Source organism: Rhopalosiphum maidis, chromosome 3 (genome assembly GCF_003676215.2).
Source record: "Rhopalosiphum maidis isolate BTI-1 chromosome 3, ASM367621v3, whole genome shotgun sequence".
NCBI lineage: Eukaryota > Metazoa > Arthropoda > Insecta > Hemiptera > Aphididae > Rhopalosiphum > Rhopalosiphum maidis.
Window position 1 is genome coordinate 32,491,939 of NC_040879.1, and position 25,995 is coordinate 32,517,933.

Genomic DNA, 25,995 nt, shown 5'->3' on the forward strand with positions numbered 1-25,995 from the left:
ACAATAGCTATTGTAGTAAGAATTTGATGTACCACGCCTTAACTCAACATTTAATAGACACGGGTGTGCGATGGATAACTATACTTAGAACACGTTAAATCAACAAACAATTTTTATTTTCACCAGAGATATGAGCGTTGTAAGGCAATAGCAAGTTATACACAGAACATATTTAGTATGGCTGTACTCGCTTAAAATATTTAATAATTTAATTCAAGTTTTAACTTGATTTTTTTAAAAATAATTTCTGAGTGTTAGGAGAATGAAATTTAATATGTCGTTAGTTTACGTATAATACAGTTATGTTTTATATAAACTATGACATTTTTTAAACATTTAAATTAACTGTATATCATCTTATAATATGTATATATCCATGAACACATATTCAAATATATCTATCATATATCACATAATATATAAATATTATATTATATTGAATATAATATATAATTAAGTATTAATAAGTTTAATATTTTTTGCAACAATTAATTCACCCATTATTAATACTAATATTAAAATAAAATATTATAATCATAACAATATTTATATATATATACTACTATGTAATGGAAAATAGTTTCAAGTCTCTAAGAATTTTTTTTTTTTAATACAAAAAACTAACTATTAAGATCTAAAAAACTGTTATTTATCGTTTAAATATCCAATTTTTCAAAGTAAAAACTTCAAACGCTTTAAAGTAAAAATATGTATTTTTTATATTTATAAATGACTATTAAAATGTACGAGGAAGTTTGTAAAATATTTTCAAGCATTTTTACTGAGAAAAAAAATATTATCTAGATTTATAGAAAAATAATAGAAAAAATAGTTACCTTAAAAAGCTTAAACATTTTAAAAATTATATCGTGTCAATAAAATGCAAATATTTGGTGAATATTTCAAGTAGATCAGTTATTTACTTTTTCGAATCACAACAAAATAACAAAATTTATTTACTCAACATTTAATGGTATTGTGTAAATAATAAATATTCACAAACTGTTTACTTTTGACTTCCCGATATACTTTTCCTCTAACTATTTCAATTAATTTTCTACTACAAGCCAACCTCATAGTTGAAGATTGAAGCATTTTTACTGATCTTAATGGTAAAAGTAAGGCAAAATACAAACGATGAAAAAAAAAACACTTATCACTACTGCATAACGAATGTATTCATCGTAGCTCCATTCAGAACCTAAAAAATTCAATGCTTTGATCATAAGTCGAAAAAAAAATAACATCAATTTGTTTCGATGCAGCAGATGATAATGGTGTTTGTAATATTGTTATTTACATATAAATATATAATCACACAGAGCGTGAATAATGCCTCTAAAGACTGAGTCTTATTCATATGATTATGTATATTATTAATACATATTGTTACTATTATAAAGCACAATATATTATTTAAGGGTATCTTTAGTTATAAATCTAGTATTTTATAAATTGTGTTAATGCAATTATTACAATTATTATCGTGTGCAATACTACATGGTTCAGAATATCAAGCAATGAATTTATTTTTCACGTACCTACTTTATAACATTTCGGACAGATGAATTTTATTTAAATATAATATACTAAAAACCAAACAAACTTATATCTAAAATTGTTATCAAAGTAAATAACATTATAATTTTGCATGTATATACTACAAATATTTGCATAAGAGTAGATAAAGATCTAAGTTATATGAAAACTTTTATTTCTATTTTCTGAAATATGATAAAATGTACTCATAAAATATAGTAAATACATATAAGAACGAAACAGATACCGAACCATTACATATCATATACATTTTATGTCTTTAGATTTATCGTTAATTTTTCAAAATTTATTATTTTCATGAACTTTAATTTAGAGTACGCGTGTAATATAAAAATGCACTGATGTATAGTACGCGTATTATATATATCAAAAAAAAACTTATTTTAATATATATATATATTAAATTATTAAACTATATATTTAAACACATTTCATACCACTCCTATATAGCATAACCATAATATTATTAGAGTTTTAAATGATTTAAAAGCTACCATGCAATATTTACAGGACGGATTTGATGACGGTAAAATATTTTCTGTTTGAAACAATATACAAATATTATTAAATAATTGCAATGATAATAATGCTAATAGTCATAATAATATGCTAAGGTTATGTCGTAAATACGAATCCGCCAGGATTGGTTTCATAACGTTTAATCAGAATGTTGAAATTTCTGCAAAACCGTGGGTCTGACGTAAATCGCTTTACAACGTTAACAGGGTTTTAGCGAAATGTTCGGTTGAAATATTTTAACGCGTCCCCGGCTCTCGGTGAATTACAATAATTGTTATTTGGGTGGGCGCGGTGTCGAGTGTCTGCACCAATATCGGAAATTACGTTCGTAACAGACATTGGAAACAATATTATTATGGTAACGTCGGGTTTTTATTATTTTTACATTTTATCCTCCGAGAAACGGCCGCCGTCAACACGTATTTATTGGATTTAATGTATGCGCATATAAACGCTAAAGCATACATGTTATATTATTATAATAGTATTATCATATCCAATGCTTTTATAGAGTGGCTATAATACTGATGATAATAGTAATAATATCATTGCAGCAGTATAGGATCGACTGTAATGTTTGCGGTGACTTAACGATGTGCTTTGGACCTCGCTAATGGTCAATTAAAATTTATATTTAAGAGAGAAATAATCGTATGCGCCAAAATTAGTGCGCGTTATCGTTTTTTACTTAACTCTGCAAGGAATATATTATTATATTATTATTTTCCAAATAGTATTGCAGACAATTATTATAGCTGTTTAAACAAATTATAGTATTATTATTCGACTTGAACATGGTTGGACGAGACAGCGCAACGTATAGGTGATTTAGTTACATAATTACTGGGGTGGGCGTTGGTCCAGTTCACAAATCATGAATTTATTAAATGCATATTTTTTGTTTTAATTTGTTTTTATTATTTCAGAGAAGAAAGCTGGACTTCAATGAGGTTAAAACTCGTGTAAAGGCTCTGGAGTTATCTTATTTACAACATAATTTCAATTAATAAAAAAAAAAAAAAAACAGTTTAATTAGAAAAATCATTTAAAATGTAGGGATTAATGCATGATATATAAATATATATAATATATGGTTTTTATTTACAAAGAAGCCACTGGGCAATATATTTTTTGAATATCGGTATGTAAGGACATATTGGCCGTATCATAGGTCATTCAATTATGTATAGCAGTCTCTACGAAATCCAATAACTTACAACATCATGCATGTGTTTTTAGGACATTTTAAGGAGAAATTGTTAGTTACATATCTTAGTCTTGATTTAGTAATTTATAGAGGATATTAAATTATGTATTTTTAGGTATATAAGGTGGGATTTTATACATAGATAATTTATATTAAACACTTTCAATTCTCAAAATAATTTTTTGGTTGGATATCTCCAATCTTTATTATTTGCAATATATTAAAATTATTTATTACATTATTATGCTCAGCGAAATCAAATATATTTATTGATCTCTAATAATTTAATATAATGTAAGTTATTATCTTCGTAACGTAAATAAAACTTAAACAAATATTAAGAAAAGAAAATAGAAATACCTTAAAATAATTATTTTTGATATATATCTATAGGTAATATTTATAAATTTTAATTGACTATTAAATTATATGTAAATTATAAATATGATTATATTTTTAAGGTCATAAGATACATGTCAAAAATTGTAATTATTACTTCATTATCATAATATAAAAGAATAAATTAAAAACTTGAATTAATGTTACTTTTAATGAAATAGGTACCTAAGTAGATTTTTATAAACTTTAACAAAAATATTAATCATTGTTAATAAATATATAATGTAAAAACTAATTTAAAAATACAATTTTACCGTGGAGTATATTTTTCATTTAATCAAAATATGATAAGTTTATTATTATTTTATAATAAATATAATAATAACAAAAAAAAAATTATTGCATTTAAATTAAAATGTAAATTTAGAATTGTTATTTTTGTTAATAACCATAGAATTAGTTATTTTAAGTAGATCTGCTACGATTGTTTACAATTAGGGCCCGGAACTTGATGCATTTGCATTTATTTTTGTAATGCTCACATTCGAGGTTTGTCTTTACAAAAATTTGATTGGTGAAGTATACAATTTAACAGTACATTTTTTATTTTGCATTTTTAGAGAATTTAATGCTTTACAACATTTTTTTAGTATTTTTGGTGCATTTTATTCATTTTTGTAGTTTGTTTATATATATATATATATACATGCATTTTTTTTGTTGAAAGTTACATTTTATTGTAATTCATTCAGCTTGTCAATAATAGACTTCATTATCTTTATTGTTTGTTGTCGCGACCTAAGATTATTTAATAAACTTACAGCCTATTTAAGCAAATACTATTTTAATCCCGGTACATATGTGTGTTAAAATTTAATTAATAATAATTATTACGATTTATGATAAATTAATTATATAAAACGTAAATTTTAAGTCACTATAAAGTCAATTTAGTATTTTTGTGGTCATTTTTTAATCATTTTACCATTTATTTTTTATGCATTTTTAAAGATTTTTAGGTCATAAAATTCCGGGCCGTATAAATTATGATAAACTGAAAATAATTTATAATATATTCTTTATATAGTAAAGGAACATTTTTTTTTGAAACTAAATTTAAAATTCCTAAAAAATAATAATAGAAACCAAAGTGCAATTATAACTAACATTATTACATCACTACGTAAATATTTACTGCTCAATAATTTATGAAAAATACTCAAGTACCCGTTCACAGAAAATATTTTTTGGTTTTTACTAGAGTGGATATTATTTAATTGATTATACTTTGATCGACTCGACCGCTCAACATATTATTACATTATTTATTTTTTACTTGATATTGTTAAATGCTTAACAGTTTTGTAATTTCAGGAACTATACGCCTCCCCTCCCCAGTGATGGAGCCTGAACAAATTTTCGCTCCAGGTATGCAAGGTAGCGTCTGTCGACCAAATGTTGTATTATATTTTAGGATAAGTATATACGGATATTGCGAACAGCTATAGCCATGGTGAAATTCTGGACACGACATCATCGTCATAGAATTACGGAGAATAAAAGCCTCACGGGTACACTTCCGGTCATGCCGCCTAACGGTTTTTCGTCACCAGTCTTGGTGCTAGACCCTCGTGACAAAGGTGATGGTTGTGGACGCTTACTCAGACTTCCGGATAGAAAAACGATGGAATGATATCACGCACGTTTGCCTGCAGCGCTATCCCGTTCAACTCCAATATTCTTATCGGGTGTAGTATAATAATAACTAGACAGGAAACACGACCAGCCAGAGGCTTAGACCACACTCACCCCCGAGATGTTCAATCCACCTAGTCAAGAAAAATGAGCACCGTAATAACGTCCTTCCTTTAAGTCTGTCAGATTTGCACTGTGACGGTTTCTTCGAAATTTCTTCGACAAGGATTAAAGGTCATCCATGTGCAGTCAATAAACCGTATAGATAATATGTTTATAATTTCATCAGCATGTGAGTCATAATAGTACATATCCATCACTCTAAACGCGTCGCGCAACACAGATTTCGCCGTTCTAAGATTTGCGACGCGTCGAAAATTTGGTTATTTTTGCTTTTAAAAAATACTCAAATCTACAAAGTTTGTTTTAGGCAATTTCGACTTACCCAACTATTCAAAAATTAAATTAAATTAAAGAACTCAATATTTTGTTTAAATTTTTGACTATTTGAATGACATTTTTAATTTCATATCCCAAAGCAGAATATTTTCCAAAGTATTCTGATTCATACAAATCTAATTTAAACCAATAATTAATTAGTTATAAGTATTTGATGTTTATTTAAGTGAAGTAGTGGACCAACATTTTGAAATTCTGCTACACCAATCAAAACTTTAAAACAATTATAATTAATTTTAATTTATTGAATACTTGTTCGAAATTCGATTATTATATTTTGAAACTCTCAGAAAAATATTAACTTTTCAAGTACATAGCTCAGCCATACTGACAAATAACTCGTTTTGTCTATATAAATCTGTAGTCTGCATATTTTAAAGAAGAAAACTTACATATATATATATATTTAGTAACAATATATGAAAATAAAATAACTTTTTAACTCGTCAATGCTTGGAGTTTTATACGGGTTACTGGATAAGATAGTAAACGCGTTATTACGAAGTTATTTACTTCGGCAGCAGAAAATAAGAAAAATAATAATATTTTCTATTATTTGTTTACTTTTGTTGTATTTTCTATATTGTTTTGTGCGTGTAAATGTGTAGTCACAGCTAGTGGACGCCAACGAGAAAGACAATGATACCACCGTTGGCTTTATACTTGAAAATATTTTACTATGAGACGTGTATTTTTAGAAGCAAAAGTAGTTCATGACTAGAAAATTGAATAAAATGATTTTAGATTGTATCATTATATTTTTAATTATATTAAAAAACAATATAATTCTATCAATGTGTTTAAACACCCTAAGTTTGTTATAGTGAAAGAATTTAATAATAATAATTTAACTTCAAAATAATACAGAGCTAAATGTTTTAAATAATATATTACATGGAATATAGTTTCTCGCGAATAATTTTGTAAGTTTTCAAAAATCATTTGCACAATCATTATGTTACTTAATACAATAACGTGAAAATATTTTCATATTATACATATATATAATTTTTTTTATTTTCAACAAAATTCATATTCAGTGATAAATTCAAATAGTAGTTGAACGTTAGTTTGCTTAGTACTTCGAAAATGTTTAGTTTAAATAGAAATTAACTCTACTAAAAATATTTTAATAATAAAACCGAAATAATAATTGAATTCTGAAACCAAAACAATGGACTATCATGAGGTGCCAAAACCAATTTATTTTCCAAACAAATACATCTAATATAAACAATTGATTTTCCTAAAATTAGTTTATTATTTTCCAAAAGAAAACTTAGTATGGTAATTTTGTTTTATTATTATTCAGAATTGTCCACTGTATATTTATTTTAAATACAATTTGATTTCATTAAAACACAGCGACCCAGTAATGTGTAGTTATAATATTTCATACCTAAAGAAAAAACATTGAAATTAAATAATATAGACAAATAATTTAAATCAAATTGGAACTGAACTTGTTTTTATTCGAAAACAGTAACGACGCTCCGGTCAACGGGCGTCAGTTCGCGGTATCATATATAGGGTTTTTAGGTTTTCTAAATAACCGACGTGTTTAGGTGAAAATGTTTAGTGGCAGGCGGCGAGTAACCGTACTCTACCATCATCCTGCTATACACATACCTTCCGCCATTTCCACCATCAGAGTCGGGGGGGGGGGGGTTGGACTACGACGAAAGTAGTATAATATCATAATAATGTACATAATAACCCATAGGATTATGTTATCTGGAATTGTGTACGGACAATATTATTATACGCAGCAATAACACGTATAGTATCGTATCGAATACTGCGGCGGCGGCCGGCGGTATAAATTATTATCAGCCAACTACAATAATAATTTATAATATTATACGCCAACAGACGCGCCGCACTCATGACGCATGCCGGAGCGTCGCTGACTACGCGGGTCTCGGTGTTCGGATTGTTTGCGGACGTTTGCGTTTCCGACGTCCTCCGCCCCGCGAATCTCGGCCGAGTATCTTTGCATATTTTAGACGCATCTCGCACCCCGGCCCGGTCGCTCTGCGCCCACATCGTGCGACCAATATTTACTCGTAGACGCGCTGCATAATCGCGCAAGCCCGGCGATGTAATCGCATTTCGCTCGAGAATTAAATAGTATGTACTCGTGTTCATGTATAATATATATATATATATATATATATGTGTGTGTGTGTGAGTGTGTTGTTATGGTTCCGGTGAAAATTTGCATTAAATAACGTTGCAGCGACACGCCGACGTCAGCGTCTCGAAACATATTATTATTATACAGATACCTAATAATATATACTCCGATAATGAGCATCATTTCAATTATTATATAATTATAATTATTGTCATAAAGGCGCTTTTGTATAGCCAAACACTTATTTTATTGTCAAGAAGTATTAATTTAATTAGTTGTGAATATTTTATCACGTCATTATGTATGTCATCAAATTTGTACAAATCAATTATGCATCAAACTTTATCTTACCTTTTTAGTTAAAAAAAAAAAAAAAAAAAAAAACCGAAGTTTGAATGAGTAGGTAATAGCTAATAGCTAATTAATACTTGCGTGTTTTATTTTTTATTTTTTTGCTCCGGAATATAGAATTAAAAAGTATATGTTGTCATTAAACCCGTAAGAAGCTTAGAACATAGTATAAAATAATATATTTTTTTATAAAACATTGTTCAACAATTCCTAAAAACGATATTTTTATTTTTATAAAATATAACTAGATAGTTTTGTAAATATCAAAGTACTCATCATTCACAGAATTCTGGTTTTAAATTAATAAAAATCGTTTTAAATTTTCATTCCTTGCCTTTTAAATTATATATATAAAAAAAATAATAATTGTAAGACATGCAACAATGGCCGGTTTGTATTTTACATAAATTTATAATTTGTCTAGTATTACTGAATACGTGTTGTTTTCATAAATTATGATAATATAATATAGCGTATAATATGCATTTTTTGTTTTTATAGCAGTTTTAATTTTTAATATTTTTTTTCGATTTATTTCTCTTCTATAGTTATAACATAGACAATAACATCGTCCAGGTTTTTAAGTTGTTATGTTGTTTTACTATTTTCATTATTTTTCATAAAATTTCAATTATTATGCGTTTATTGTTATCTATAATTCAAATATTTTTTTTTTTTTATAATGAACAATTCGTATAATACGAACATTATTACGAACGGTGTTATTATGATTATTGTTATAAATTATTTATTTTGCAATTTTCAATTTTATTCAAATACATTACGCTGTGTTTTGTAGTAAAGTACAATTTGGCACGATATTTCGAAATTCGGAGCATTTGGTCTACAGGTTATGTTTTATAAGATAAAACTTATTATGAAACATTCAGTTTTAAAATAGTAGGCACGGATATTTTTAATTTACGCTTTAAAATGCATGATACCTCTGTCGAATTTCAATTTGAAAGATATTTTTAACGAAGCAAAAGTTTGATAATTTATGATTGCTATTGTTACATTATTATTGAAACATTTAGTCGTTGTCTCATTCAAAACGTAAAGCGAGCATAAATTTACAATGAAAGAAATTATACACATTTTAATGTTAAACGAAAGTTTGAATGACAGAGTTATTCGACATAAAATATTTATCCTGCGCCTATCGCGACGAATTCAAATTCGTATTTTCGCTTATCCGCATACAAACAAATTAAACGCCAGACTGCAGATTGACGAAATAATCACCGTCGTCTTGAATTGTTTTACTGTAGACAGATCCACAGATCAACAGTGGGGTGATGCGTGACGCGCGCTCAGTATTTTGAATTAAAAACCGTCGATTTCATCCAAATAACTCGATAATTATTCCGAGACAGAGTGAAAAAAAATTCCATTGCGCAGACAAATACAGCCTAAACTGCAGGATAAACAATGAAATGATCGTCAAATCGAATTATACTAAAATCAACAAACTTTAATGGTGTAGAATATTTAGTCACAGCAGCGGTGCGTTGTATCTAATATAAGATAATATGTTTTATTATCGTGTACCATACGTCAGCACCACTGAGATCAATGCAAACCGAATAATAAAAAATAAATTATCAGCGGACGTCTGCCAGGACATCCTCACAACCAGATTTAAAATATGCGACAGTTTTTTAATATTTAAAATCGACATAGAAACATTGCAAACCTTACTTAATCAGTCTTAGTACTGTATGAACTCGATTAACAGAAAGGTTTTAAAATCAATACCAAATTCGCCAAAAATTAATTTTTGTATGATTTTGTCGTCGAGAATAAAATTGAGAATAAGTCAAGAGTGATAATTAGTTCATTATATTAAATTTTGTGATGATTAATTGTGATATTAATTTTACAATAATATATGTACTTTTATTATAAGCATATAATATATATTGTGCGTCGATAGACACGTTTTCGAAACAATGCTCTTTCTCTTCTATATTGTAAGAGGTTTAGGTAGTAAATTAGATCTAGTTTCTACTTTAGTGTCAAAAAAAAAAAAATATATATATTAACAAACCTGTTTAAATAACGATAAAAAAAGAAAATACGAAAATACCGGAAATATTTACGCAAAACAAAATGGATTGCACTATTTTAAAATTCTAAATTATCGGAAAAAAAATAAAAAAAAAAATTTTAAAGAACTATACGCAACACCACGTTTTGTATTTCTGTAGTTATTTAAAAACGAATAATCTCAAAATAACCGTAGATTTAAAACTTTAAACAAATATTTATAATAGTATTTTATAGATAAGATACAATTTAAAAATATATTGGGATTTTTAATCTATTTATTGACATTTCTAAATGTTTGAATTGTTTATTTATTATTTGACTTAATATGAATGATACAGTTCTTGATTGTGTATACAACAACTAGCCAATTTAATTCAAGATTCTTTATAGGTTTTCTTACGGAAATTAGAAGACATTGCAAATAACAATAATAATATTATTTTATTTGTTGAGCGTTTAAATTTGGGAGTATGAGAAAATTCACATTTTATTTTTTTACGCATAGATATATTATAGTTTGATAGACCGTCCCGAAAAGAATAGTTTTGTATTGTATATATAATATATTATTCAAATTTATCATTGAATTCAAATTGAACACATACATTTATTGGTACAACTCAATGAGAATTTACGAAATTTTAGTCAGCTATAGGTACTATACTGCAGAGCAAATTTCGGCATTTGTTTTATTATTACAAAAACAGAAACGCAATGGTATTTAATATTAAAACTAGTATATTAAAACAATAATTTAAAATCTTTCGCAAGTTTATATGACGTTAATATTAACATTTTATAAAATATGTAGATTGTAGATATATTATATTTTATATTATCATTAACCAGTAAATTGTTTTTATATTTTATTTAAGTGTCCCAATAGTCCGTTCATAAACACAATTTGATAAACTTTTTTGAAGGGAGATTTAGTTCTATTTTTCATTAGATTTATAATTTAAAAGAATAAAATGTACCTTCGGGACATTTTAATATAAATATAAATATAAATATATATATATATATTAAACTGTTGAAAGGTGATTTATTTTTTATTTTGAGGGTTTAGCTCCCTTCAAGCATTCTCTTCCTGCTAAACCAATTATCTCGCTCCTTTTTTTGAAAATTAATTGTAAATGTAAAAAAAAAAAACATATCTTAAAAAATGAAATTTGATCGTTCACCTTGTAATTTAATTTAATCCCAATAAATTAATAAAGTAACTGTAAAATCAACAGTAGTTAATACTATCTATTTACTTTTGATTATCTCTTAAGTATTGAGAAATTTGTATATAACTGTTATGCCCAACTACCACTAAAGTTTTTGACATTTATACAAACTGAAAAAGTGATTTCACGGATATCGAATATAATCATAGTATTTTTATTATTATTAGGTACAATAAAAAACCATTATTATGGAAATAGGTAGTGTGGCTGAATAAGAAACCTACTCATCGGCGACATCGAATAAATTAATGAAAATGTTTGTGTGATGCTGTCGTCTTAGACGTCATGTATACTCGTTTTATCTCTTTTGATAATAGAAAAATAAATAAATAAAAATTAGTTTACGAAAATCACCATTTAAAAGTTGAAATTATAAACGATAACCATCTACTTATTATAAATGTACAATGATTGGAAAATAATATTATTTTACATGTGAAACCCATAAAATGTGTACTTGGCAACTTGTATCCTAGCACCTCACTTCTAAATTTATTGGAGGTAATTTTTACCAATGTAATATTAGCGTGCTGTTCATTTTTTCTTTCTAGCTTACGTGCAGCATAGATAAAATGCATTCACCAAAATCATTTTTTTTTTATGCTTTTGAGTTATTTAAAGTAAAATAACTTAATATAAAAATATTCAAAATAAATATTTTTGAGAGTATGGCATTGATTTTATTGAAAATTATTTAAAAAAAAAAATTCCATTTAAATTTATTTTATTATTTTCTTAAATTCAAATATTAAGCAAAAATATAATATAATAAAAGACATAAGTTTAACCCTTGTAAATATTATTAAATATTATCTATAATTATTATAATCATTTTACTCTAAGATAACTCAAAAATCAATAAATTACAATTTTACATGAACCCATTTTATATATGTTGTGCATGGATCTGAGAAAGAAAACAAATATTAAACAAGAACCTTCTTAACATGCATTAGTTAATATTATAATTGTTTTTAAAACGTCCAATAATGTTAGCAAAAGATTTATTAATACATTTTATTTTTACGTAGGTATAATATAATCCGTGGAATTACAGTACCTATAATGTATTGACGGTGAAATAAACAAAAACAGTAAAACGATTATTTAAAATAGATCGTATACATATGCTTATTATTTTACATTAAAAAAGATTAAATATGCGGCCAATGGTTACGGTTTCCTAAAACTATTTATAAAAAATATCTATTGGAAAATGTCCCTGAATATCACTGAATACCCTTACACACAGTTTTATAATTAAAATAACGTTACTCACGTATAACAGTCAAATTGACATTGGAATTTCTGGTGGGTGACTTTTTGAAATCGACCCGACACTTGTACACGGCTGCATCCTTGTCACCAATGTCTTGCACGATGAGTGCGGCTGGTTGCGTGGTGACGCGAAAGTATGCTCGACCGTCCAACGTTTTGTCATCGGACCGATGCGGGCCCATAGCCGAGGCTGGCTTTTGCTGTGGACCGTTCGGTGTCTTGGTGTTGGATGCCACCGTCTTCACGGGGCCTGTTCTCACGTCATAGCTGAAACACAGAAACAGAAGTCAATTTTTGGGGATAGATTCTTTTTTTTTTTAGTAAATCGATAAGTAAACACAATATTTGAGACATTATATATGCAGACGGCACATCGATTTGGTACTTAAGGCTATTGTTTGTCATTTTTAAATAAATACTTTGATCAATATCTAAGATATAATAATTATTATGAAATTCAATTATCAATGACCTTTTTTGTTCATCCTTTCTGTATCGAAAATGGACAAACAAATAAATAAAAGCATATCAAAATAAATTATTTTATGTGTGATTTTTGAACGAAAACACATTACATAGATCATAAAATTAAAAGAAGATTGTATTTTTTATAAAATAAAATATCTATTCCATGTATATTAGTATTTATTCAATAATTAAAATAAAAAACAATTAATAAAATATATATATATATATTACAAAAGAAAAAAACAATATTGTGCTGTTATATTCACAATATTCTTCTATACTTTAAATCACGAAACTTTTGAGTTATATAATCCGTGTTATCAATTTATTCTGTACTATGTAGGAGTGTTTTTTAACTTCGGTGCGAGGGAATAACGTTTTTTCAACCACCTAATGATTATTAATTAGTTTCAAATTTTAATTTAATAATCTAATATTGATAGATAATTGTATTTTTATTTTCCTAAGTTCTTAAAGCTTAAGTAGAAAGGAACCACACCGAGTTTTATGGTCTTAAATAATCCACCATTAACTTTAGCCAATATATACGAAGATTTATAACATTAGGTACAGAGCCTTAAATAGGTCCTATATTATGTTATGCATAACAATTTAGTGCTTAAGAATTTAAATAATATATAAGGCGTTCCATAGATTATTATTATTGTTCTTCAGAGATGTGCAGTATAATAGGACGTATGGAAGTAAATCAGATTCTTCGTTTCAGTATTGAATTTTTGATAAGTGTGTAATAGCATATTATGAAACGAGAGGGTTTTTACTGATTATTATGTATAAAATATTATTATTATAACCATACAATGTTTTATGGTTTCAGACGTATAATATAGATAGGGAGATCGGGACGTGGACTTGTGAAATAAGATTAAGCTTAAAACGATCGTTAAAGTATGAAAATTAACAATAGGTTAATTCGCTTTTGTATAACACGAGTATATGGAGCTATCCCATCTTGCTCATCTATTATAGACGTCACGGGATGCCTCTGTCGATAAATTTAAGATATTATGTATGTTTATAATGTTTATATAACTACAATAACATAACTCAGATAATCTATTTTTGTTTAGACCTAAGATCGATCTGGAAAAGGTTCCAAAAATGACTTTCATAATCTAACATTACAATTTTAATGGTTAAAATGTTAGATAACGGCTAGAACATCAATTTTAGTTCTCACATTATTTTTTTTCGTTCGATTTCGTAGGTACTGTCGTAAAAGTACGTTTTATAATGTAATCAATATAATTGGATCTTTATTTTACTTAAATTTATTGGTAAGAAATGTTTGAAATCAAATTCTACATAGACATAAATCGCACGTATAGTTTTATTTATTTGACGGTAAAGCATTTGTATTATAACACCACAGCGTGTATTATCATTGCGTATGGTATCTATTGTTATCACAATAATCGGTCCGTTCGGAGAGTTGCATTCCGTCTGTGCATTCTACGGCAACTTATTTTTACAATAAAACGATGACGATCTCTCACGAGTTAGTGTGTATAGAAATATTTTATTGAGAAAAATAATAATAATAATGATGTTTTTAATACAAAACAAAACTCCACACGTTACGTGACGAGAAATGTGCAAGCGATTCGAATATTATAGTATTATTAAAATAATTATTTTAAAGATGTACATTATTTTATTTATATTTTTACGGCACGAATATAATATGTTGTTTATTTATTTCACTTCTTTTGTGACGTGAATTTCATATCACTACCCGAGGACAAATCCCGTGCACGGCCATGCCTAGTGAATAAATCCGAAGGCTACTGGTTAGTGGCTTACGGTTACTGGTTAGGTTAGGTATATATATTATGTATTATGTATATTTTGTACGGATAAATCGGTTCGTTTGATAAACGTTCCATTTCCTTGAATTTAATGTGCGCGAATATGGTGTACATACTTATAATATACAGTATATATATAAAAATAAATGTATTATGTAATATATTAAACGTAATTCTGGGGCATTTACTGTACAACATATTATAACGCGTTTCGTATTGTTCGGCTTCCGGTACAACCAAGACGGGGCCAAAGGGTTGCGTATGCGACGTGGGTATAAGGACACTATTTTTAATATTATTTCGTTTCCCCTCACAACTCCGACCTTAAGCCGGCACCGTACGCGGTCGACCCTTGGCGGTAACCGACGATACGTATACTATATAACACGCAGGATAATAATGCAGTCGGTGAATTGTATTATTAGCACAACCACTATCGCTTGACATACAAATATACTTCCTATTGCTACAATAACATATACTACCCTTACGGTGGCGCTATATACACATATGGCATACACCACGTGTCATTAATACGTTTACATTATAAATCGGCAACGGAAAGCGTTTATAGTGCACACAAATAATAATAATTATTATTATGATCGTTTATAATATAGAACAATAATTCGGTTTCCGGTTTGCAAATTTCCGACTACTGCGGTGCCGTGACGTGCGGTTCCGGCCGGCAGGAACGACGTTTGTAATAATATTGTACCGTATATACTACCAAATATGCGGTCACGTGCGTTTACAAAACGAAACACACGAGCCATCTAAAAATACGACCAAGAAGATCGTTCAATGAAGTATTATTATCATTAATGTCTTTCAGGAGTGGTTTGTGGATCCGTCAACCATAGTTATTGTAGTCTATCTATTTAATGTCTTGTTATTTTGCGAAATGCATAGCCTTTAAAGATCTATGGCAGAATATTATATTATTACATACTAGGTATCTAGCAACAATTTTAATCAGCAATAATATTAAATACGGAATTTTAATTTCGAAACGCAGTAGTATAACAATTTCTAAAAGTGAGATGTGCACGAGTAACGTAATATTTTTAAATAAACCTATACGTTATTCTTGAAAACCGTAATCAAAAATATGGTTCGTATATTGAAGATGGACTAGAACAAATTAAAATCGGAAATTGAATTGCATTATATGCAATATCATATTGCATATGATCGTTGAAGTATTATTACTCCTCATATAATATTTTGGCGGCATAAACTAGTAAATAATAATGATTAAAAAAAAAAAAAAAATCTATCTGTTATTTATACACTCCGTGTATATATCTAACCGAGTACCTCTTTATAATAATATTATACCCGCCGTATGGTACAGTGATATAATATAATAATATTACGTTATTCTATTTGATGATATACTTGTTCGGACCACTTTGCAGTGAATACGTATTCCAGATACGTGGACATATTTTATAGTGCCAACGGTATGACAAAAAACACATATATTTACGGCTCAAGTTGACAGGTCGGCCGCCGCAGTTGCGAAACCAAGAAAGGACGCAGACGACAGTTCTCGCAGTCGGTCAAATAAACAACGTCGTCGGCTATTATACAATAAACTCACACACACACACACACACACACAGAAAGTATATATTTTTATACTTTTAGAAGAAAACGAATGTTTTTTGTCAAACGAGTGCGCCATGTCATAAAAAGTTAAAAACAGGCGAGCAATAAATTTGGCAACTAAACGGTCAGTTTGAAGATGCTCACTGCCGCTAAAAAGTAAACCACAAAGTACACATATATGTATAAATATATAAAAAAAAAACCAAAGATGAAGGTAGTGTACTCGACTAAGTTTATAAGACTGAAACTTTTATTATGTGTACAGCGTGTACATTATAGTGTTTATGTGTTAAACAAACATATGTGTTATATAAAATATACATAATAATAATATATTGTCCACTGAATTCGGAACTCAGTCAAAGATTCTATTTTATTGTGAATTGGATAAAATCGATCACTTCCGAGAACAAACTTTCGTTTAAGGACATATGTGTATAACGGAGATCGAATAATAATATAATGGTAGTATTGTACAATTTTGTATATCTACATTAAATATAAAACCCTAAATTACAATTACGAGTTTTATTCTTACACATATTTACGTTATACGAGTATGTCGGGATCGCATTTTCTTATTATGTGTCACTTAAATTGCAATTATATAATTCTTCGCGGTAATATAATTCATAGTTCAGACTGTTCAGGGGTAATTTTTTTATTAAAATTGTTATACAATAAACTGATCATAAATGTATTGTTATAAATATATTATTGGAACTTTTTTATTAAATAATTTAACCATTTTAAATTTAATTATATGGTTTCTGTCCACAGAGAAATTAATCTAGTTAATATTGTTTTATTATTTTAAATAAAACACGTTAACCGTCATAAATGTGTTGGTAAGTAAATTGAGCTTTAACATAGCCCACGTAGTGTTAGAGTTATAGGTAAACATTTTTATAAAATTTTCCATCAGACATAATTAATTGTTAATTCAATTTTTAATTTAATTGAACCATGTGACAGTTATCAATAAAATCGTTGTACTTGTATGATAATAAATTGTAATCAATCTGCAGCGAATATCCGTCATCAAAAAAATAATTGTATTAAATGTCTAATAGACACATCGATCGGATTGTGGGATCATCATAGCCGATGATATTATATGGTTTATTTACCTGTATATTGGATTGGTCTGTCCTTGTTTGAACCAGATGACCAACGTGACGCGATCATTTGGAGTAGGTGGAGTCATGTTGCACGGTAAATATGCCACCATACCGGCCACAGCTTCCACGTTAGTGGTGATCACTGAAAACGGTTAAAAAACATATTATTATTTCATTTTTTTTTTATTTCAGTACACTATACACAAAGGTTAGGTTAGGTTTGTATTATCTCGTGACACGAAAGCCGTGTGAACAATTCAATTCTTATTATATATTTAAATGAAACGAAAGCATTTTGATAAGTTTGACTTTTATTTAGGTCTGTTTGTATTAAAATATATTAATAAATTAAAATCAGTTATAGTATTATGTTATATTACAAGTGATTATCTTTATAATAATAAATACTTTCATTCAAATTTGTAAACGTTTTTGAGAACTATATTATTACGTTCGTCGTTAATCAACTGATTTTGAAATAGAGATAACATTGTGATATACACATATTTATGAATGAATGAAAATTTAAATAAATAAACAGCTATGTGTAAAGTAAGATCACTACTTTTTCTTTATAAAATATAAATTTAATTTTATATTTCTTTTTTTTTTAAACTGTACGTGACCTACGGTAATTTAAAAATGTAAAACCATTGTACAAATAGTGTATAATACAAATACATTTTTCTTTTTAAAAATTGCGAAACCAAACGCATAATATCATGTTGACTTAAATTTAATATTGTATTATGGTCCATTAATCGTTACATTTGTTTTTCGACGTCATAAACACTGTTCAACGACAACGAAATACTATATCACACGATTTTTTATCTTGTTAACTTCCACACTAACTTATTTCCGTTTTGACAACAATAATGCAAAAGCCTGTTGTATCTACATTGTCTTAAATTTACTCCTAGCTAGTCGGCATATTACGAGTATAACGAGCCGACGACGATATATGAACATATTATAATCGTTATTATAATCATAACAATATTCAATATCCCTTTCAAGTAAGTTATCTCTGTCGCAGTAAACTATAAGCGGGTATATATATAGGTTTATTACAATTGGTACGAACCAATGGACAAATTAATAAACTCGCGCAAATAATATAATATCTATAATGGCACACCAGCCGTAAACAACGAACAGTAGTTTCTAGTTCTATTTTGAAAATTTTTCGTGTGGGAAACGCATATAAATTATTAAAACGTATATAGATATGTAATTTCCAAAACAATAACTATAAGAAATTAGTAAAAAACGCCGGAGTTGTGGCAGGTTAAATGGTAAATGCTTGTCACCAAAATTATTATTAGCCTGGTGAGCAGTACACAATATCATATTGTGATAACAGTGTCAGTGTGGAAGGTTAATGGTAGTCGTAAATGAGCACAACTTTCACACTCAGATGATAAAAAATCCATTTAGCTCTACTAGAACGATAACGATGTGATAGGTGAAAAATAATAAAAATATCCAACTGAAATACTTTTATAGTGGCCTTATCATTTAAGCTTTGCTAGCTATTTCGATTCAATTTTTAATTAATCAGACATTAACAGTAATGATACAGAATTAATAAGTATATAATATAATTCCAAAAGCTATGAATGAAAATAAAAACTATTGTCTACCTACAGCTAAAAAAATATGTACATCGATATTTATTTTTTCAGGTACGATATATGTGAAAACGTAATTCATTCGGATGTTTGTGAATGTTGTGAAATTGTTTTGTTAAAAACCAAAAAAATCTTTACTTGTCCCGGTTGGTTTCTAATCAAACGTTTAATATATTATCTTTACAGTTTAAACCTAATTATCACAGTTGTCGGATAATGCGCCAATTAATTCACTTTTCAGGGAGCGTCGTATGCCTAATTTTTAATTAGCCTTTTCGACCAGCCGCGAGCCGGTCGGGGGTTTAAGAGAAGGATGGAAAATAAATAAGAATAAAGACCGATAATAAATATTTATTCAAATAAGAATAATAATATAATATATACCAGAGTGGAAAACCCTTAAATACAAATCGTTTTAATAAACAAAAACGGTATGTAATTTTTTTCTTATCTTTTTTTTCCCCCCGATCTTCAGCCAACAACGCAACCTAAATAGCTGGTGCGGCGACCAAGAGGGGTGGGCAATCGCTCAACGTTTTGACGGGCAAACGTTTTTCTTTTACGCCCCAAAGTGCCGACATCAGCTCCAGTGGTGGTGCACACCCGGTCTTCGTCTTAGTAGTCGTTGTCTTCGTTTGATTAATAGACCGACTTTTCCAATTGAGCCCATCCGCCGTGGTCGACCGGAAAAGTTACTCTCTTCGGAGTCTTTCACCCAGTTTCTTTTTCGTTCTATTTTTTTCTCTCCATTATACGGATCCACCCACAACCCCGGCGTTTCAGTCGGCTTTCAAGTGTTCGCTGTCATCACTGTTATTTTCATATTATAATATACATCGTTTTTTTCAAAATAATTCAGATATTTCTTTTAAAAATTTTCTTCTCATCGATTTTTTGAAAATCGAGAAACTCCACGTTACAATGTATTATGTGGCACACAGCTGCTGGTTTGGAAATAAAATGTCAACGAAAAATTCACACTTCATGGTATATATTTTTGAATTTCATTGAAGTTTTCGTGGAAACTCTAATAATACATTATGATACAATATCCAAATGGTGTATAGTGACAATTGATGTATATTAAAAAAATAGCATAATATTTTGTAAAAATAAATAGGTACAAGTAGCGGGAAACTATAGTTACATTTTACTAAAAAAAGGGTTTCCGTGATTGTTTTTTGACAAGTAAAAGTGTATAGTTGTGCTTTTGGACGAGGAATAAGAACAAAATATTTCACTGGTGCATTGGAAAGTTTTTTTTTTCTTTTAAATTTGTCTTCTTTTACTATGATTTAAGAATAATATGATTCAAATATAGATTTTACATTTAATTAAAATTATTCCGTTTAGTCATTTAATTCAGTTACGGCTGATATTTTACTCATAGTTATATTTATGTATTTTAATAAATCGTAAATATTATAAATGAGAAAAAAATAACATTCCATATAATATATATATATATATATATATTATGTGGATATTGAAGTTTCTATAAAATTTATGATGTAATAATATTATTGTAAAATTGAAACAAATTAACAATTGATCTCCACTTCGAATGTACCTAATTTGCCTTTTCAGTACGCCGTGTTATCTCTATTTTTACTATTTACTGAAATAAAATTATTATCAATCAAAATAAAAACTGTTTTGTACTAAGATCGTAGGAACGTCCTCGCCTTCTGTCAAAAAATTAATCCAATAATAGTTAATTATCAATGAAATATAGTACATTAAATAAACAAGTGGATACATTTTAATAAGTTTGATGGTAATATTAATATAGGCATTATTTTTTATAAAACCTATTATCAGTAATAGGATTAAAATAGTGTAATAAGTAAAAAAAATAAAATCAAACGTTGGAAAGTGATTCAAGTAACCGGGTCCAAGTGATTGTGTTCACATTGTGGATTTTGGTAAGATATTTTAGAAAATTCAACTTTTTGTTAGTTAAACTAGGCCTTTTGAGACAGAAAATACAGTTTTTAACTATTTATATTTACAACGCACGTCCACACGTTAGGCTGATTTACAGGCATGAACTATAAACGTGGTATATATGTATGCGACGACTCCATGGTTAGCACCCATTTTACATACAGTCTAGTTCGATCACAGACACAATTTTGCAAACGGCGAAACGAGAGATAAAAATAAGACGTAAAAAATAAAAATAATAATCGTAAATTGACAATATAGCACGCCCAAAACGATGCGTAATAGATAACGCATTTTACAGCCTATATCCTCGTTTTATTACCGATCACGAACATTTGGATTTAATAAACCGTTTTCGATCTTGTATCGATGTTTTTTTTCCTTGTTTTTTGATGCCTCTGAATCAATAATAATATAATTCAAACTTTTTTTTTTCCCATTGGCGGCTATTTAACTTTCACCCTAGGCGGAATTTTCCAATATTATCTATCTACACATAACCAACAAAGAAAATAAATATATCGGCACGAGAATTATACGCACACGCTTTAATAACGCAAAGCTCGATGAGTGTTTATAAAATTACATTCACGTTCGATTGCCAGAAAATGTGTTATTATACCGGAAGTGAGAATTGTCCATATTATCAACTCCTTAATAATTTATTACCAGCACATACATTAGAAAGAGTACTTCCAAATCGATTTTAAATCGAATTTATATAAGACTATCTATTATCGATACAATTTAGTTACAATGTAAACACGATGACTGTAAATAATGGAGTAACGAAGTAGATAATATACCTAAACAAATAATTTTCAGCAACGGACAAAGAAGTAATATATTATTATATTGTTACCTACTCAGGGCTTAAAGTGGGAAAAATTCCAAGGGGGACTAATGACGATATATAGTTTTAAGCGTTCCATCTATCATTTTATGTATTATGTCTAATGCATATAGTATAATATGCAATGTGTAAACAGTGATAATGTAACACATACTCATCCTACTTTTGTCCTTGAAATATGTTCAAATTTGTAATTTATTTCATGAAAAATTTAAATCAAATATAATTTTACATTTTTGAAAATAACTTATGTTTTATAAAAATTTAATATTTTTTCTCATAATATTCTGTTGTAAGTATTAGTTTTCTTTATCTAGACAAAAAATATTTAAACCATAAAAACGTAGTGTTTTTAATGCTATAATTATTGCACAATAGAACATTTTATTTCTACGCATGGTGGGGTGAGCATACTTAAAAAATCACACATTTACACTTTACGTACTATATGAATATATGAAACTCAATTTTACATTAGTTAATAAAGATTTATTTAAACAAAAAAAAAACAGTCATAAATATTTAAATATAAAAAAAAGTCAGTTTGTCTACAAAAAACTGTAGACAAACTGAGATATTTATGCTGAAAGAGTTTTTGATAAAATCGATATTGTTCTTTTCTTTTTTTTATAACGCAAAAATAAGTTAACTATAGATATTAAATTGTCCTAAAGTATTATTGACAACTTCGATTTTAAAACTTTTTGGAATATTTAAGATTGTTAGTGTTATTTATAGCTATTATAGATTTGTTTAATTTTTATTTGGTATTCTTTTTTAGTAGAAAATTGAGTTGTTCTCATAATATTTTAAAAATATGAATAATACATAGGTAAAATTTCCTTTTTTTTAAGCATTTTCGATTAAAGCTTAACAAATTTAGCCATTTAAATGTAAAATAACGATTTTTTTTCTCTGGAATAATTATGATTTTAGTTGTTTGTTATTTTAGTCGTTCAATTTAAATATTTAAAAACATATTAATCTCAGATTTTCGTTTTAATGTGGTTACAAGGACCACTGTTTACTATCCATTTATATACTATATAAATTATACAACGATTTAATTGATTATTGAACAGTTTTTCACAGAACTAGTTTAAAATTAAAATACTATACAACTCTCGCCGTGATCGTTAACAACGCGCACCTCTCGACAATCACAGAAATTGCCAATATAATCATATTGTTTCGGTGCAAATCATAATTTGAGAACAGAGGGTCGTACACTCCGAATAATTATACGTGGATCTATGACAGCGGACTATGATGTCGTAATTTTATGCCCGCTCAAAAATCGGCATATTATGTTCTAATACACGCGCGGGATCCCGATTTCCGGGGCTCGTTCGACCGTGAAAATTGATTTACCGTAAAACTGCCCGTTTGAGCATGACCTTTTTTGTTTCCACTATTATAGCCCGTTCGAATAGGTACAGGTCATCACATAACTATTATAATATTACATAAATTGTAATTCGGACGAAAAAGTTTCACGTGATGCAATATTGTTTCGGATCGTTCGGGTGAGCGCTTTTAAAATTCAAACTATTTGATCAGTTATAATAATATTTTGATATTTATTTACGTTTCGGTTATAGCTGATACCTATAATACTCACAACATAGTTTATAATTCATTTTAGTCATGTAGACTTATTTGTACTCATTTCGTCCATCGTTACATTTTACCAATAATACAACCACCTAATAATTTTCATGTCGAAGTTCAAAAGGCTTTTTGATATTATACGTTTTACTATTGCCCTGCAGTTTAATTCTTGCCATGTATATATTTTTATAGTTTCCGTTGCGCGTTCGGTTACATTATTACCGACGCCGCCGCGCCGCGTAAATACGATAATATTCAACGTAAACATCATGTTTATAGAACGAAAAGTCAAACCAGGAACAATAACAACCTTTGTCTCGGGAGACAATCAAAAATTATCCATACAAACATAATGTTTTATTTACTTGATTCGTAAGAATCGTACATTTAATACGTACGACGCGTGATATCATCATATTAAAATACATTGTTATATTTTCTTTCAAGTGATTATAAATATTTAATTTAATATTATATTTGTTCAACTCGTGGCTGATAAATATATGTATACTTAAAAGTAATTATTTAACTTTATGGTTCTTTCCAGCGCTCGCCTACGACATCGTTATACATTATAACAATACATTTTGCATTTAAATTATAATAACCACACACGCTTTGTAAATACGTTAAAACTTCGAACATATATATTTTAATTAACACATTTTCCATGGTTATTTCGTTATTTTTTCGAAATAATGTATTTTAATTAACGCATTGTTTGAAAAATGATTTTAAAAGTTTGGTTATTGTTCGCCTTTTCTTTTTGTTAGACACTGAACTCATTAATGAAATATATTTACCAACGTTGTCAATCAATGTTAGGTACCTACGTTTAAATAACTAAATAATGAAATAACTTTGTTTTTTTTTTTTTTTTATCCCTAACAATAGAGCGTAGATATACCATATAATACAACAGTTGTACTACTATACTGCATTCAAATTAATTTACGTAATTTTGTTAATGAACTGTTTAATTAAGTTGTTGATCATTTTAGTTATAAATTAATTTTAGCTTTGTTCATTAATTGTGTTAATGTGCAATTTTATTTCAAAATATATAAGTAATATAGGCATTGACTATAGAACTATAATTTATTAGAAACAAGTTAATAAGTTAAAAACATTGTAGTTTTTATTTTAATTAATAATAAGCATTTAATTAGTTATAAATGCCAATACAATATTATCAAATGACTACTATTGAAAACGATCATGATTAAAAATTACTACTATTTTTTTCATATGAAAAATAAATACTAAATGAACTTTAAAGTTATTCAAGTAATAAAATTGATCATTTTCTAATCGATTATACATTTTATAAATTATTTAATTTAAAAATATGGAAAACCAGACCCATTTTTATGAAATTTATCATATTTATAAGGATCAAAATGAACAAAGTAGGGCATATTTTTATTGCATGACTTATATCTTAAACACCGATAATAAAATTAACGTTGATGATATAATCTGGTATTTAACAGTAATAATTAAAAAGTCAAATTTGGTAAAATAAAACTTTTAATAAATGGACAATTTTAAATCATTGATTTTCACAGTTTTCTATGCATTTGACTTTTTAACGATGAAATATTAAGTATCAGCGTTTTAGTCTATGATTAATAACATGAATTGTATAATTGTAAAACAAATTTCAGATAATGTTCAAAACTTTTAATAGTAAATTATTCCGAGCTAGATTCTGAATCGTTATTTCAAATTAATGAGTTACTGATGAGTATACAAATGGAATATTTTAGTTGTTGTTGTTCCTATGCATTATAAAACAGATACAAACATTTGAATTTTTTTAAAATAATAAATTATATTACAAATAATATGACAAAGCGTTATTGTTTTTTTTTTCTTAAGCGAAATTCTAGCGTAGGTCAAAGAAAGTACCTATCAGACAATTTACATATCAGTTGCCTATCAAAACCACAGAGATGTTAGCATTAAAAAATAATAATAATAACATTTTCAAGAACGCATAATACTGCTTAATACTGCGATAAACATAATATATTTATTATTTACATCACATCATATTGAATATCCGCACGCTATATTGCTATTACGA

General features: G+C 27.8%; 1 protein-coding gene across 1 annotated transcript in view; it reads right to left on the bottom strand.

Moving 5' to 3' along the window:
* LOC113556221 (nephrin-like) overlaps window positions 1-25,995 on the bottom strand; it is a 414,201-nt gene that overhangs the window by 138,570 nt on the left and 249,636 nt on the right. Inside the window, exons 2-3 of the mRNA XM_026961043.1 lie at window positions 17,871-18,003; window positions 12,831-13,096 (exon numbers count right to left, since the gene is read on the bottom strand). Of these exons, the coding sequence (XP_026816844.1) occupies window positions 12,831-13,096; window positions 17,871-18,003 (399 nt within the window). The remainder of the gene's footprint in view (window positions 1-12,830; window positions 13,097-17,870; window positions 18,004-25,995) is intronic.